This window comes from Balaenoptera musculus, chromosome 10 (genome assembly GCF_009873245.2).
Source record: "Balaenoptera musculus isolate JJ_BM4_2016_0621 chromosome 10, mBalMus1.pri.v3, whole genome shotgun sequence".
In the NCBI taxonomy this organism is placed as follows: domain Eukaryota; kingdom Metazoa; phylum Chordata; class Mammalia; order Artiodactyla; family Balaenopteridae; genus Balaenoptera; species Balaenoptera musculus.
In genome coordinates this window covers 88,558,948-88,574,696 of record NC_045794.1, presented here as the reverse complement: position 1 = coordinate 88,574,696, position 15,749 = coordinate 88,558,948, and the positions used below count along the sequence as shown (strand labels likewise).

At 49.2% G+C, this 15,749-nt stretch overlaps 1 protein-coding gene across 2 annotated transcripts in view; it reads right to left on the bottom strand.

The window, feature by feature from the left end:
- The window catches only part of RFX4 (regulatory factor X4), a 165,852-nt gene extending 150,990 nt beyond the window's left edge, over nt 1-14,862 (bottom strand). For both annotated transcript variants that reach the window (XM_036865920.1, XM_036865921.1), the window contains exon 1: nt 14,704-14,862. In XM_036865920.1, the coding sequence (XP_036721815.1) occupies nt 14,704-14,746 (43 nt within the window). In that variant the 5' untranslated portion in view covers nt 14,747-14,862. The remainder of the gene's footprint in view (nt 1-14,703) is intronic.
- Between the last annotated feature and the right edge of the window lie 887 nt (nt 14,863-15,749).

Genomic DNA, 15,749 nt, shown 5'->3' with positions numbered 1-15,749 from the left:
GCGCAGGCTCGGTAGTTGTGGGTCACGGGCCTGGTTGCTCCGCGGCATGTGGGATCTTCCCAGACCAGGGCTCGAACCCATGTCCCCTGCATTGGCAGACAGATTCTCAACTGCTGTGCCACCAGGGAAGCCCTATACTTTTTAATGTTAAAAAGAGAAACATATTGACCCACAGTCCCACCCCTCTAACGTGTGAACTACTTGTCCTCTTTCTGCATTGCTCCCCAGCCTCGTGTACACCTGTGCACATGTGAACTGTAATCTCAGGGAATGTACAATTTCTATTCCTTTTCCTCTCAACATGGTATCATGCAGATTTCCCCTCTGCTGCTAAAGTCCTCACGTTCATCATTGTTTAATACATGCCCAGTGTTCCACTGAGCTAATGTTCCTATTTTTTACAATGTTTTAATGGACAACGTGGTGCAGGTAATGTTTTCTTTCATTTGGATCATTTCCTGAGAATCACCTAGGAGAAGGAAAAGTAAGCATGTGGGCTTCGTAACTAGCTACAGACGAATGGTCTGAATTACAGTCTTAGTACTTACTAGTGAAATGACTTTAGGCAAATTCTCTAAACCTCAGTGTCCCCTTGTTTAAAATGTGAGTAATAATAATGTGCCTACCTCATCTTAGTGGTGTGAGATTGCAGTGAACAAATGCATGGAAAGCACTTAGAGCACAGTGCCTGGCACAGAGCACGTTCTAAATATATGGAACCGCTGTGAGTCCCAGGCACCTGTTTATGACTAAGGCACTTTTCTGGTTTGTTTGAATAACAAAGTAGTAGTTAAGGACACAGACCTTGGAGCTCAACTGCCAGGTTCAAGTCTGACTTCCTTGAAGTATAACCTTGGGTGAGCAACTCGACCTCCTTGAGCCTCAATTTTTTTAATCTGCAAAATGGGAGTGGTAATAATAGCACCTCATGGGGTTTGTATGACAATTAAGTGAATAAGGCACAGAGAATGTTTACATGGTAAGCACTATATAAGTCTTAGCTATTATAATTTTTATATCATGCCCACCTCCCAGGAATTACTCTTTAGTTCCTTCCTGTTATCATTCTTTCCGTTTGATTCTTGGATCTCTTGGTGCATGGCCTTGGGAGCCGGCAGGACACTAATTCTAATCCTCCCCTTACAAGGGACCAAGTAAATTCTGCAACCCTGGGCAAACTGCTTAACCTCATGGACCTCAATTTTCTTCCTATATTAAAAATACTTACCCCATGAGGTTATTATGAGGATTAGGAGAAATAATATAAGCTCCTTAAGAGCTGACTGTACCTTATTCCCCACACTTAGGACGGTGCTTGGCACAGAAGAGCAGATCAATGACGGGAGAAGAGGAAGGGCTGAGAGGAGGCAGGGAAAGAAAGAAATGAATGAAGCACCAGCACCATGCCTGGCTCACAGGGGCTCAAGAGTGTCAGTTCATCTGCAGTTAATCTATCAAGTACTTGCTTACATGGAGCCTTGAGCCAGCCTTCCTAGAAAGCAGGCAAAGAGATGCAGCATTCCTCAGAATATGAAGGAGGAATTGATTTATATCTTAAGTAAATACTCATCAAGCACTGACTTGTGCGAGACACCCTGTGCTAAGCACAGAGAATAATGACACAGGTGGAAATCTTGAGAAACAAAGGAAGAAGCATCAAGTAAACACTGAAAACAAGGATTGGAAGTATGTGCACTTTAGGCTCACGTGGATAAGAGCACCGCGAGGCAAAGTCAAGACAGTCAGAGCTCTATGTGGAAGGGAAACCACCAGCACCTTCATTACAACTGCATGTTTTTAACTGGTATGGCGATGGCCTGGTTTAAGAAAGCAGGACCAGCTTTGGTGCCATAACAACCTCAGTTCGGATACTCTCGCTGTACGAACCAATGCATGTACAGTGACTGAATCCCACAGAGTGGTAGTTTCACTGAGTATAAGATGGGAATGATCCTGCCCAGATCACAGGTTTATGAGGTTATGTACTGAAAAGACTGAATACAGTGGAAGTGTTGTGTAAAATGTTTTCTTCTCCTATGTAGTCCTGGGGGAAGGGGCAGAAAGGGGAATGGGGAGAAGGCAGGTCTTGGAAGCTACTAGGGGGACACAAGGAGAAGCAAGTGCTCGAAGCACCTTCTGTTTATTGAGCTTTTACAACATGCCAAGGCCCTGTGTGGACCCCTTTATATGCATTAGTTCATTTAATCCTCACAATACCCTCTAAGGTAGGTACTCTGCATGATCCCACTTTACTAACAAGCAAACTGAGGCTCAGAGAAGTCACGTGACTTGCTGAATTCATACATCTAGCCCATGGCAAAGCCGGTTCTCACTAAGTCTATGGGATTCTAAAGCCAGAGCAGTTAAATGATTGTATCAGTGATTGCAAACTCCCTGCTATTAATGATTGTATCAGTGGACTTCCCTGGTGGCGCAGTGGTTAAGAATCCACCTGCCAATGCAGGGGACACGGGTTCGAGCCCTGGTCTGGGAAGATCCCACATGCCGTGGAGCCACTAAGCCCGTATGCCACAACTACTGAGCCCGTATGCCACAACTACTGAGCCCACATGCCACAACTACTGAAGCCCGTGCACCTAGAGCCCGTGCTCCGTAACAAGAGAAGCCACCACAATGAGAAGCCTACGCACCGCAACAAAGAGTAGCCCCTGCATGCTGCAACTAGAGAAAGCCCGTGCACAGCAATGAAGACCCAACGCAGCCATAAATAAATAAATAAATAAATAAATAAATGAAAAAAATGAATAAATAAATATTTTGAAATATGACTGTAACAGTGATTGCAAACTGTGACATGCTACGCAATGGAAGGGGCTGTTATTTTAACACCCAAGGTTTTTATGCTTAACCTATTGTAAGGAAAATCATGTCTGTAAGTAAATAGGTAGGAAGCCTTTGATGATATAAGATGTCAAATTTGCCAGAGTAACTGGCAGGCGGGGGATACCTCCCCAGTGGTGGTGCCAGGTTGAACTCAGAAGCTCTGAGAACACTTAGAGATGAAAGGAACACCTGACATGAAGGTGCCCCCGCAGGAAGGAGCCCCCGTGGGTGTCCTCAGTCAGCAGTCTGCTGCCAAAGTCACATCCAGGTGCCCATGTCAGCCAGAAGCCCACTGACACCCGTGACAGTGTGCTCCAGAGAACTGCAGCATGAGCGGCCATCTCCCCCAGGATTAGGGGTGACTTGACCTCCTGAACTTCGTTATACAGTAGAGCAGGTGAGCTAGGATGGACATCTCCGAGGTCCTCCTTCTAACTCCAGGTCTTAGGAGGAAGGAGGCAGCCTGGCTTTGAAATCAGAATAATCTGTGCTCAAATCCTCGTTTGACACTAGCCTTTGGCCTGGACATGTTACCTAGGCTCTCTGCACCTCGGTTTCCTCTTCTGTAAGATGGGGAAAATAATGCCATCGGTTGGGTATGAAAATTAAATGAGTTAACATGCATAAGCATTTAGCACAGTGACTGGAAAAGATTATAAATGTTATTAATCTGCTACCCGATTTCAAAAAGGGAGCCACTTGATTAAAAAAAAGCAACTAATAATTTTGAAAATAATTCATTAAGGCAGCCTGCCGTCAATTACCAAAATAATTTGTGTAGTTCCCTCCTTCTCTCCCATCCTCCCTCTGTCCCTTCCTTCCTCCCTTGTCTCCTTCCTTCCTTCTTTCCTTTCTTTCTCTCTTCATTCCCTTTTCCTTCATTCTTTCCTTCTGAAAAACAATCTATGTATCAATATGTAGTCTCCAGGTACTATGTACAATCATACGGCTTTGGTGTTTTTTTCCTTTCTTCTTCTTTTTTACGTATGTCTCAATACTAAAAAAAACTCTGAACAGAACACAGACCCACAGGGAATCCTTTTTTTAGGTTCCTCGTCTCTTGGATCTCTCTGGACCCCTCTGGACCTCTCTGCCCTGCACGCTTTCCCTGCTATGCTCGGGGCTCAACCAGTCTGAGTGAGGCTCACGCCTGTTGCGGGTGAGACCAGGTCCAGGCAGGCAGCTCTCCCTGCTCCCAGTGCCTCCTCAGCAGTGCCCTGCAAGGTAGCTCAGGCGGAGAATGCCCTGCAGCCTGGGCACCCAGAGAAAACCCCAACGAAGCAGACAAATAATTCATTCTTCTAATCACAGCAAAGTTTTCAAACTTTAAAACGGAGCCTTGATTAGAAGAAAAGCTGTGTTTTTTTTTTCTAAAAGCCTGGCATTTCTGAAAAGGTCCCCTACCCAAACCACAGCAACCTCAAAAACTCTGCCCACTGAGTTGAAAATAAAAGTTCATGGAGACCAAAGGCCCTCTCACAACAACAGCTCAACGCTTTAGAAATCTTCTTTCCAATGCTTAAAAGTTTTCACATTTTAACTGAGGGCCTGAAGCCCTCTGGGATCTTCCTTCCTTGTAAACTCCCAGGGCTTTCTCAGCCAAAGTTATGTATTTTTTTATGATGTCTAATAATGCTTTGTGGAGAAACTATTTTGTTTTTGTAAAAGGAGCCATCAAGTAAAAGAAAAAAAAAATCCTAGAAACAGAAATTTTAGCTTTTTTTGTAGTCGTGTAAGAATGATACAAAATTACTTCATTTTCTTTTTGGTAGAACAAAGAACTTATAGAGGCGGCCAAATTCTCCCCCTGCCCCCACTCTGCATTTGTTATCAGCAGTGGAACTGAACACCAGAAAGAAAACACGGCGAAATATTTAAGGTGATCAATCAATTCCACCATAAACAGATCTGCGTTTACGCCAGAGGCCCAATTCCGGAACTTGACAAAACCCCAACAACTTCAATAAGAATTTCACCTACCCATGAGCTCTGAGAACCAGTTCACAAACTATAAATACATCACATGTATCAACACCCCCAAATTTAGACTCATCATTCAGAAAAAGATGATGTGGAACTCAAATATCACCCCTGCTTTTTAAAAAAATTATAAATTCTGTAATTGTAACATTCAAAGAAACGCCTCCTTCTTCAGAAGTCTAATATTAGCTTGAAATGACTTCAGAGCCGTCACAAGATTCAAGACAAACGTGTTAACATAAGCTTCTCCACGAAATGCGTTCGTGCCTCAAAAATTGGTTGCTGGCGGTATAATTAGCAATCACTAATCACTCTTTAGATTATTCAAATGACAGTTCAAAATCTAGTCCAGGAGTAGTTCACTCGTGTTCACTGATACTGCATTTTCTCCAACATGATGGATTCAGGAGATCAATGCTTATGAAGTAGTAATTCTCCCTTCCAATTAAATAAAAATCTGCTATATTCATCAATCTCACTTAGGCTGAGTCTAAACAATGCTGACCTTTAGCACAATTGGGTAGTCAGAAACACGCAGGGCACTAAGCCCTAACTAACCTTCACTGGGTTGAAGCCTTTTCAAAGGCTTTATTATCCCCTTGAATTAAAGCAAAACAATCACAACAATATAAACCCAACACGTCCAGGTTCACCTGTCTACTAATAATTATTGATTGCTCAGAGGCAGATTATGCTTTTACATTTTATTGAGGATTAACCAACCACAAGAGTAGAAACTATATACCTATTTTAAAGAAATTCTGCTCTGAGGATCAGATCTGACTACAGAAACAACGTAATCTACTGGCACTGGTAATCCAGCCCTGGTTGCCTAAATTCAGATCGTATTCAACTGAAAACAGAAGGGCTGAATTTCATTCTTTCTTTTCTGCTTTTTATGATCTTTCTCTCTCTCTTAAAGAAAGCTGTTAATATTTCAAAAGCCCAAAAACCACAATGTAGATAAAATCAAGTTATAAAGACAGAAACTGAACAAATGGACATTTTCTCCTCATGTTAGAAAAATATGCAAGAAAGGCCAAAGAACTAAACGAGTTTCCTGCTAAGGCGAGTTTCAGAGAAAGACTCCCTTGAAACTGGTTTCCCCTTCTTGAAAGTCAAGTGTAAAATGGTTCAGTCTTTAATAAAACAGTGATGCCTACAAGTATTGGGCAGCTGGGGGAGGGCAGTGGATGAAGAACGTGGGCCATCACGTTCTAACTGGGAGGGCGTCAGGGGTTGTGCAGGGGCCTTCATCAGAGGTGTGCACCATACGTCTCCTCTGAGAGCTCCATGGAACTCTCTTGCAGGATTCAAATCCCAGTCAACAGGTGTTGCCTCTACAAAGACACATTTTCCACTTCCTTTAACAAACTGGAAAATGCAAGGGTGAAACCATGGCAAACAGAAGCACATAAAATGCCTTGTTCATGGGAAAGGTAGAGAAATGAAAATGACATGAATCCCTCAGCCTAAAACCTTTTAGAAGAGAATGATTTATCTTGACGTGAGAATTGAGACTATGTCTACGTGGTACAGAAAACATCTAGATATGCTGAAACAATCTTATTTTCAGCATTCTTATCCCCTTTTCCCAACTAGACACCTAGGATTTGGCACAGGAAGGCCAGATAGTTATTTTCAATCATAGTAAGGTCTGCCATTTACTGAGCAATTTCTAGGAGCCAGGCTTAACTTAAAGTGCACAATCTCATTATATCCTCTTTTTGTTCTTATTGAAGTATAGTCGACATACAATATTATGTTAGTTTCAAGTGTACAACATAGTGATCCGACAAATACATTACCACACAATCACCACAAGTCCAGTAACCATCTGTCACCACACAAAATTATTACAGCATTATTGACTATATTCCTTATGCTGTTACAGTACATCCCTGTGACTTATTTGTTTTATAACCGGAGCTTGTACTTCTTAATCCCCTTCACTTATTTCACCCAACAACCTCCCCCTCCCCAGTATATCCTCTTAAGAACCCTAGAAGATAAAGAGTGGATTTTTTCACAAAGAAGGAAGTTGAGGCTTGAGAACTTAGGTCATTTGCCCCGGGTCACACAGCTAGCAAGTGACCAAGCAGGGATTTAAATCTTGGTCTATCTGATAGCAAAGCCCATGTTCTTTTCATTAAAGCACACCCACATCTACCTGAAGTCACAGGGGAACACGTATCTGTGAATGACTTCTAGCTCTAATATATGGTTTGTTAAATTACCAAAAGGCTACATATATAATCACAGTACTTAATGGCTTCTGCCTCATTAGTTTATTCTGGCTGAGGTATGTCTGTATGTGAGCATGAATGAAGCCTAGACAGTCACAGACACAAAGCGAATGGTAACTAAACTTCAAATGAATCCCCAAGAAGACTACGGTGCATTTCATATCTGTAGTAAAGATGTGTCCCTTTATGTCCCTATTTTTGCCAACGATAATTTACAATTTTGTCTTCACAGTATAAAAGACTATCCTAACACTTTCTAACAGGAAGAAAATAGCATGCTTTTGCTAAAATAATATACGCTTTCATTGGACATCCTTTCCAACACAACCCTCTCCCTCGCTAAAACAAAAAAGAAGAGAAAGACAGTATAGCCTTGTGACTAAGGGTGCGGATCACTGCAGGTTAGGGTACTTACCCCCTTCAAGGATATCCTTTATCTGCCTCCATTTCCCATTGCATAGAATGGAATGGATAATAATAGTACCCCTAACATATATTTTAAAATACAACTAATAATGAATTTAAAGTGCTTAGTACATGCCCGGCATGTGAAAGGCACTTGACAAACATTAGCTTTAAAAATGAAAACAAAAACCTAGGTTTATTACTTGCATTCTGTCTCAGGAAAGTTTGGCACACACGCAATTAAGATCGATCTTGCTTCGCATGCAGTCAAGGTATGTCTCACAGCCCAACTTCTAGAGCTCAGAAACTTTTCAGTTTTGAGCCTGTTTGTTTCCTCCTTTAAACTGCGAATGATAACAGTTCCTTCTTCGTAGCGTTGTTGTGAGCATTACCTAGATAATGCATTTAAATTAAAATGCTTAGCAAAGTGAAAACATATAGTAAGTATTGAATATGCTATTTATTATCACTTTCGCATTGCAGACTCACAACAGCCCTATCAGACAGTTCTCTCAATTCTGTAAGAAAATTGAAGCTCAGCAATATCTAGCTTCCAGACCAAAGACACACAGCTTCATGTGGCAGAAAGGCACCCTGTGAAAGGTAGCAACCTCCCCATCACCACACTCTGTCTTCATTAATCTAGATAGTGTTTTCTCTTCATAGTACGTATCACTAGCTGAGATTATCTATTTTTGTGTTTATCTGTTTGTCTGTCTAGAATTTATGCTCCAGAGGAGCAGAGATGGCATTTTAAAGCTCAGCATTTAGCAGAATGCAGGGCATGTAGAAGACACATAGAATTCTTGAATGAATGGATAGATGAAACAAGCTAAAATTTGCCCAAAGTCTATAACTCTACTCAACCCTTATGATGCACTGCCTCCTACCACTGCCATCATTTAAAATCCTCTTCAAATCCAGAATCACATGACAACTTCAGAGACGTTTCCTCTGGAGCTCAAAGACACAACATTCCTTGCTCCTCCACTCTCATCCATGCATTTCCCTTCTCACCAAGTGGGACTCAAATCCACCTGGCGGCCAGTGTCATCACCAAGCCCTGCCAGGCTAGCGCTCTACCAGTGTCCGGCTGAAGCAGGCAGGGTGGGGCGAAGGAACGGGCTCTCCTAGGCTGGCCTCCGATCTAGCTCTGCCACGTACAAGTTGTGACCCTGTGCAAGTTCCAGACCCTCTTTCATCCTAAAAAGGGACAACACAGAACTGCTGTCAGGCTTAAATGGCTAATGTGTGGAAAAGTGCCTGTTAACGGGGCTGCCATATGGTGGGTGCTCAACAACAGAGAGCAACCTTTCCTCCAAGCCCCAAGGGGACACTATTTTTCTGTCCCTTGTAGCGCTCACCACTCTCAGTATGTCCATGCCTTCCCTCATCAAAACGTTTTAAAGTCCCTGACAGTAGGGACTGTGGCCTTATTCATCCCCAGGCTCTGCCACCCAACAGGTGCTCAGTGAGCGAGACTGAATAAAACCTCCGATAAATTCACCCAAAGTAATTTTTTTAACTTTTACCTGACACCTCCAAATTATCTGTCTTTGAGTTGTTCTCTCCCCTAACCTTGATAAAATTGCAAAGACATCTCAAATAGAGCGGGGTGTGGGGAGAAGCAACGTCAGAGATTCTCCCCCCCCACCGCCTTTTCCATCCCGCAGGGCCGTGCATCCCTGGAGGGGCAGCTGAAGAGTGTCCCTAGTAACCTGTACAGCAGGCAGGGCAGGCTCTCAGGGGCCTATGCAAGTGGAGACCTGACTGTCTGGCGTCCAACTTGTGATGTCACCATTCCATACCTTTTCAGCTTTTTTTTTTTTTTTTTTTGCACAGACACCAAGGCAAACACACATATCAACTTGACTTAGAATCACGATTTTGCAGTGTTGGAAATAGAAGAGAAACCCTGTGCCTGATGCAGGTCACAATAATACCTCTCTCGTGGAGCACTTGTGAGGATCAATGTGTGATGAACTACTTTATAAACCTAGTACCAGGCAGATATCACAGACACGGGCATGTAAATTAGTCATAAACTTTCAGACAGACCGTGGCAATCTTTACATCCAATCCGTTCATTTACAGATGAGGCGACAGAGTCTGGGGAGAATGGAAGGACTCCTCTGCTGAACATATCACCAGGAGGGGTGGCCAGGTGTGAGAAGAGCCTCACCTCTTCCTAAAAGCTTGAGCAACGGAGGGTGAAGTCTGGTGTACTCTTGACAGCAACATCTCACCACATGGGCCAGTGTGGCTTCTTATCCAGCATCTGTGGGGGTCTGTGATGCTGGTTTCATCACCCAGAGGCATTTCAGTGTTGACGCCGGGTACAGCCCCATAAAATCTAACACCTTAAGGGACGCACCTCAGGTGTAACTGAGAAAGGCAATTGCAGGTCCTTAAAAGGGGGTTATTCAAGGTTCTTGACTCTTAAAATCCTAAATGACTTGTAAAAATATTTTAGTATATTATTAGTTTGGGGAGAGAGTCACTAATTGTGCAGTGGATCATAGTTCAGATAGTGGTAACCTGGGTTCTATAACAAAGAGGGATACGTCTAACTTGTCAGAGAATCCCAGTCTGTGAGCTGTCTTACCCTTCATTTTACAGGTAATTAAAATTAATCTTGTAAAGGCTAGAAGATTTACCTGAAGTATCATTACAAGTGGCTGAGTCAGAATGATAACCCCGAGCTTTCCTCACTGTACAAAGGAGGAAAAAATCCGGAGGATCTTCTCTTCAGTACCCTCCCCACCCCTCCAAAGGAGAAAGCACCTCCTTCTCTTCTCTTTCCCGCCTTATCCTAACCCCTTACCCTTTCAGATCCAGTTTGGGGTGGGGGGGGGCGATGAGAAATTCATCTGGGGCGACCCACGGGTCGTGGGGAAGAAAAGCCAGAACCTTTCACGTTGGTGAGCCTGGGGCTCCTGGGGGGGGCGGGCGCACTGCCCAGCTGGCGCCTAACTTCGGGATGGGGAGGGAGGCTGGACGAGAACCCGGAGGAGGAGGGGTGGGAGAGAGGGCGCGCAGGAGGGCTGAGAAAAGGTGTAGCTGCTGGAGAGAAATTAGAGACCTCGGCGCCTCTGGGAAGCAGGATGGTCCAGCTCTCACACAGCGGCGGGGAGGCCCCGTGCAAACTCCTCTCTCCTCCTCGTACTCGGCCTTTTGTTGTCGGCCTCTGCCTCTGGCTCCTGCTCATGCCCTCCGGTCCCCTGCCCCCCCTGAAGTCACCCCGACTGCACTCATAATATTTTGCTTTGCGCTGGGTCTGTTTTCCACCACCAACTTCCAGCAGTCTCCATGGCGACGCGCTGGGGAGGGGGGCGGGCGCAGCTATGGAAATCTCGGGGCCTAGCCGCCGGGCGGCCCCTGCAAACTTTTCCGGGTCTCCAGGACCTACAGGCCGGGTGGGAAAGAGCGTTGTCCCGGGCCGCCGCACCAAGTCGCGTGCGGGGCTCCCCGAGCCCGGCCTGCACCCGCGTCCGCGCTGGCTAGTGCTGCAGCCACCCGGACAGGGGACCTGGGGACCACGCGGCTCTTACTTGACCCTGATGCCAAACCCAGACGTCGGCACTTGGCAGGTGGCGAGGGTGGGGCGAGCATGTCCCCTTTACCGGCCACACACACACACACACACACACACGCCGGGAAGGGCGAGACAGTCTGATTTGGGCGCGGGGGCAAAGTTCAGAGCCCCGACCCCTTGTTCCCCGAGCTCGCAGTCCGGGTCCCGGGGCTGGAGAAGACGACTGCTTTCCTAGGCCCGGGGCCTCTTCCCACCCGGGCGCTCTCTGCCCCACCGGCCCCACGCCAAAGCCACTGAAATGTCCCCACCTGCGGGCCCTCGGAGCCAGGTCGGGCCTTGTGCTGAGCCGGGGGCCTGTACACCAGAGTGCCTTCCCGCCGTTGTGGCCCAGGGAGCTCAAATACAGCTGTAGGGGTGCTTTGGCCGCTCTGGGTTTTGGAGGTCGCGGCGGAAAGCGGGTAGAGGCAGAAGTTTCCAGGTCGGGTTCGTCAGTGCCCCTCGGTAAGGCGCCATCCCGTTTAACAAGAAACAACCCTTCTGTTGCGTAGGCGACCAACCTGGCCCCGGCCCACTTTGCACAAGTTCTCCGTGGCCTAAAACTCTACCTACTTTCCCCCCACCCCGCCCCTCGTTCTCGAATTTCCAGGTACCTTGAGTAACTGAGCAACGCTCATCTGGGAAGGGCAGCCGGGATTAGAGCCACAGGCCACGAACACGTAGGCGCCGGCGGCGGCCCTCGTGGGGAGGGCGGGCCACACGGGGCTCGGCGCAGAGTTTGCGCGGCGCGGGGCTGAGGCGCGAGCCGGGAGCGACGCAGCTGCAAACCGCGCACCGGGCGGAGGGCGCGTCGACCGCCCCACGCGTGCGCCTGCGGCCTCCGCCGCCTCCCCGAGCCCGGCCGCGCTGCGGGCCTCCTGGGAGAGGAGCTCTGCTTTGTGGCACTCGGCGGCGGGCTAGCCCAGGGCCCAGAGGCGCGCGCCGGCTCCCCGGCCTCCTCCGACGGGGCATTGTCTCAGCCCTCACACTTGTTGAGTATTTTGGGAAAACTCGAGGAATATATTACCGCCTCGGTGCGCGGAACAAAGGGGCGCGTTTCCGCAGGTCACGCTGAAGGGGCCCCCAGGCGGACCACTAGAGACCCGGCCCCTGCAAAACTGTCCTCCCGGGCCCGAGGCACGTTGCGGGAATTTTCCTTTTAAGAGGAGGGGACGGAGGCCTGGCCCGCCGGCCTCTCCGACCCCGGACGCTCCGGACATCGCCCCAGCACTTGCTGCGAATCGATTGTTCCAGCCCTTTCGGAATGAAATAATAATAACGATAATATTCGTGGTTCTGCCGTAAGATGTGCGCGCAATCTGCCGTAAAAGGAGCAGAATCGAACTGCTCCAAGGAGCGCAGGTCTCAGCAAGCCGGGGAGAAAGGACCTTTACATAACAAGGGAAACTCCAAAGAAAAGCTAATTGGATTAAGTTCTCTGGAAGCGAGGTGAGGGAAGGTCCTGGATCGGACCGCGCCGAGCCGCACTTCCTTCTCGTCGGTTTTGCAAGCCCGAGTGAAAATATCACCTGGTGCGCCTCGTGTCATTTCTTCACGCTGCCGTTTCCCAGAACTTTTTGAGTTCAGGATGGCGATCTAGGGATGTCTCAGATTTTCGAAAAGGGGAGGGGAGTGGATGGGAGAAAAGATTTCAGAACCCGTTGGGGGTGTCTGCTGTAAGTAATGACCAGGTGTCTCCACGACCACTAGCTAGAGGACAGAAAACAGAACGTTTCCACAACCCCGCAGCTCTCCCCAGAACGCACCGAGAAGCTCCAGTCGTGTGGAAGGGGTGGCTAAAACCCCCAGCTGGGCCATGGCTGGTGTGGGGCGTGGAGACCCCAAGTCCCTACGTGGACCCCTTGCAAATACTTGGTCGCAAACCATGCAGACGTGGGTTTAATTTTGTTCAAGGATATTAACCTCTAAAGTTGGGGTGCTCAGGAGTTGCGTAGTGACACTAACACTTGGCATAGCAGTATGCAGGGAGGGTCTCTTTTCCCTCTCTGGGCGCCCTCTTTACCGCCAGTGGAGAGGATCCAGCAGGGCTGGCCGCGCACTCGCAGCCGGGCGGGCGGCAGGCGATGCCTCTCCTTACCTTCGTTTGTCATTGCACATAGTAAGGAGTTCCGCGGGGCTCAGCCTTTCCCCACTCCCAGGGGACCCACACCCACTCGGGAGAGCGCAATGGAGAGGGACTTAGCTCTTGAGATCAGAGACAGACAATTACCCTGGAAAATCAAAGATACCCCTGGTCAGAGGGGGTGGGCGTCTTGTCCACCAGGGCCCCAGCAGAAGCCAGGAGAGGCTGGAAATCTTTCTGCAAGGACGGAAGAAAGACCATCTGGGGCAATGCCCGGATGACCCCTACTCCCACCCCACATCCATTTCCAGCCTGCTTCGGAGTGGAGATGGGGAAATAATCGTGTGGTGTTTATTTGCTCAGGGAGGAGTCGCGCGTGTGTTAGGGGATGGCAGAGGCTGGAAGGCACTTGTTGCTCCGCGCTGCAAAGTCCAGCAGCGGATGCTCCTAGGCAGCCCCTCCAGCATCGCGTCAAGCTGCTGCCTCGGCCCAGGCTGCTCTCACTGCCCTGTTTCTGCCTCTCCCCAAGAAACGCCAAGGCTGCAACCAAGCCGGGATAGGACTGCACTGGTTGGAAGACTGCGGCTGGGGGAGGAGGTGAACTTCCAGAGAATTTCTTTCACCTGGAAGGGGCATAGGGAGCATAACTCTGATCTAGAAGTTCGGCGGCTCTTCAAAGGCGCTAGAACTGGGAGGTGGCGAAGACTCTACTGGAGAAAGAACCGAGACGCTGGGCTTTTTCGTTGTAAGAGATTCCTTGGCTTGCTTTCTCTGTTGTTACGGACGGCCGCAACCCCAAAACCTGATGCCCACAGCCAACAGACCCCAAAGTGCCGAGCAGTTTGCAGACCCAGACGCCAGGCCTCACGCCAGCCGCTCGGCGTCTTGTCCTCCCTTCAGCAGAATTACGATCCCCAAGCAGAGCGCATCGTCGGGTGCCCCTTCCGGGCAAGGAGGCTACACCCCGCCTCGGGCGGCCCGGGGCTCCCTCCTCCAGACCAGGCGCGGATTCCCCAGGACCACCGGGTTCGCCGCCGCCACTCTCTCCAGCTGCGCATCTCCACCAGTCGGAGCCTCTGTCCCCACCTCCCAGGCGCTGTGCGGAGCCGTCTCCCTCCCCCGCCTCTGGGGCGTTCCGCTCGGCTTCCTGGCCCTAGCCACCAGCTCCAGAGCGCACCGCTATTCCGGGGCCCCCAAACCGGGGGAGGAGCCGGGCCCGGGAGGGGGCGGTCGGCTCGCAAAGTTTCTGCAAGTGGCACCTCGAGCTCGCCGCGAGCCAGCGAATCTTTACATAACTTTGTGTCCGGGGCTAGCAAAAGCGCGCTCCTCAGCGCGCGCGCGCACACACACACATTTACACACACAGTCACACGCTTACACACGCGCACACTTCCACGCATCCGCTTACAGACATCGCACATCGCATGGGATTGAAAACTTCTGCAGGCTCCGTTATTTCCTGGGGTTCCGCTGTCAAGTTGACCCTTCTGAACTTTTTGCGACTCTTGCTGAAGTTCCCCTTCTACCTCTTCTTTCCCTCCCAATGTCTCCCCCCAACCCCCACCAGGACTAACCTGTGGAATCCATGTCGGGTTCCTCCAGTAACCCACAATGCATGCTCTTCCCATGGACAGCACAGGCGCCCCCCAAAAGTCCTGATGTTTGGGGGTCCCCTGTGCTAGAGCTGCCCAGGGAGGAAGGGAGGAAGGAGGGGAGAAGGAGAAAGAGACGCAGAGAGTGCAAGGACGGAAGGATAAAGAAGAAAAGGAAAAGGCAGAAAGAGAAAGGAGAACAGAGAAAGAAGAAAAGAGGAGAGAGAGAGAGAGAGAAGGGAGAGAGCTCGGAGAAGGGGGAGAGAGAAAGAGCGAGCGAGCAAGGGGACACTCAGTAATCCAGCCGGGCAAAGCCAAACCCGTCAAAATGTTTGCGGATGTTTCATGGGAAAAAGCATCATTTTATAGGAGCCCCGATGGGAGCAATGTCATTGATAGGCCAGCCGGCCTGATGAATGGCCGCTCGTCAGATGGGGCCGTGGCGAGGCGCACTGTGAAGCCCATTGTGGGCCTGTTTTGAATAAGAAAAGCCTCCTCCGAAAAGGGGGGCTCAGAGCGACGCAATCCCAGCCCTCCGACTTCCCCCTTCTATTATAGCATTAGCAACGTTTTTCTTATTTAAAGTTCCAGAGGCCTTCTCCAGCCTTCGCCCGGCACTCATTATAGGCGAAATCAAAATTGGCTTAGATGTGGCCCCCTCCCCCCTGCCCCCTCCCCCGATCCGGCCAGGCGCGGCGCAGGCTTGGGGGGTGGGCAGGGGACTCCGAGGAGCCTGGGGAGTCGCCTACGCGGCCACGAGTGGGCCCCACTCCTTTCCCTCTTCTCTTGGGCCCCCCAAGTTTGGTCCCGGGTTAGATTTTGAGTGGGAGCCCTGGGGATGAGGTAAGCCTTGACTCCCTTCCACGCGGATCCGCGGACACGCGTGGGGGAGTGGAGAGCGCTGAAAGGGGGAGGGGAAGGGGAACTGCAGCCCTAAGACCCCACCCCCACCCCGGGCGGCGAGAAGGCCGCTTGGCAGGGAGGGTGTGAGGCGCTGACTCATCTCCAGAACTTTCTCTATCTTCTGG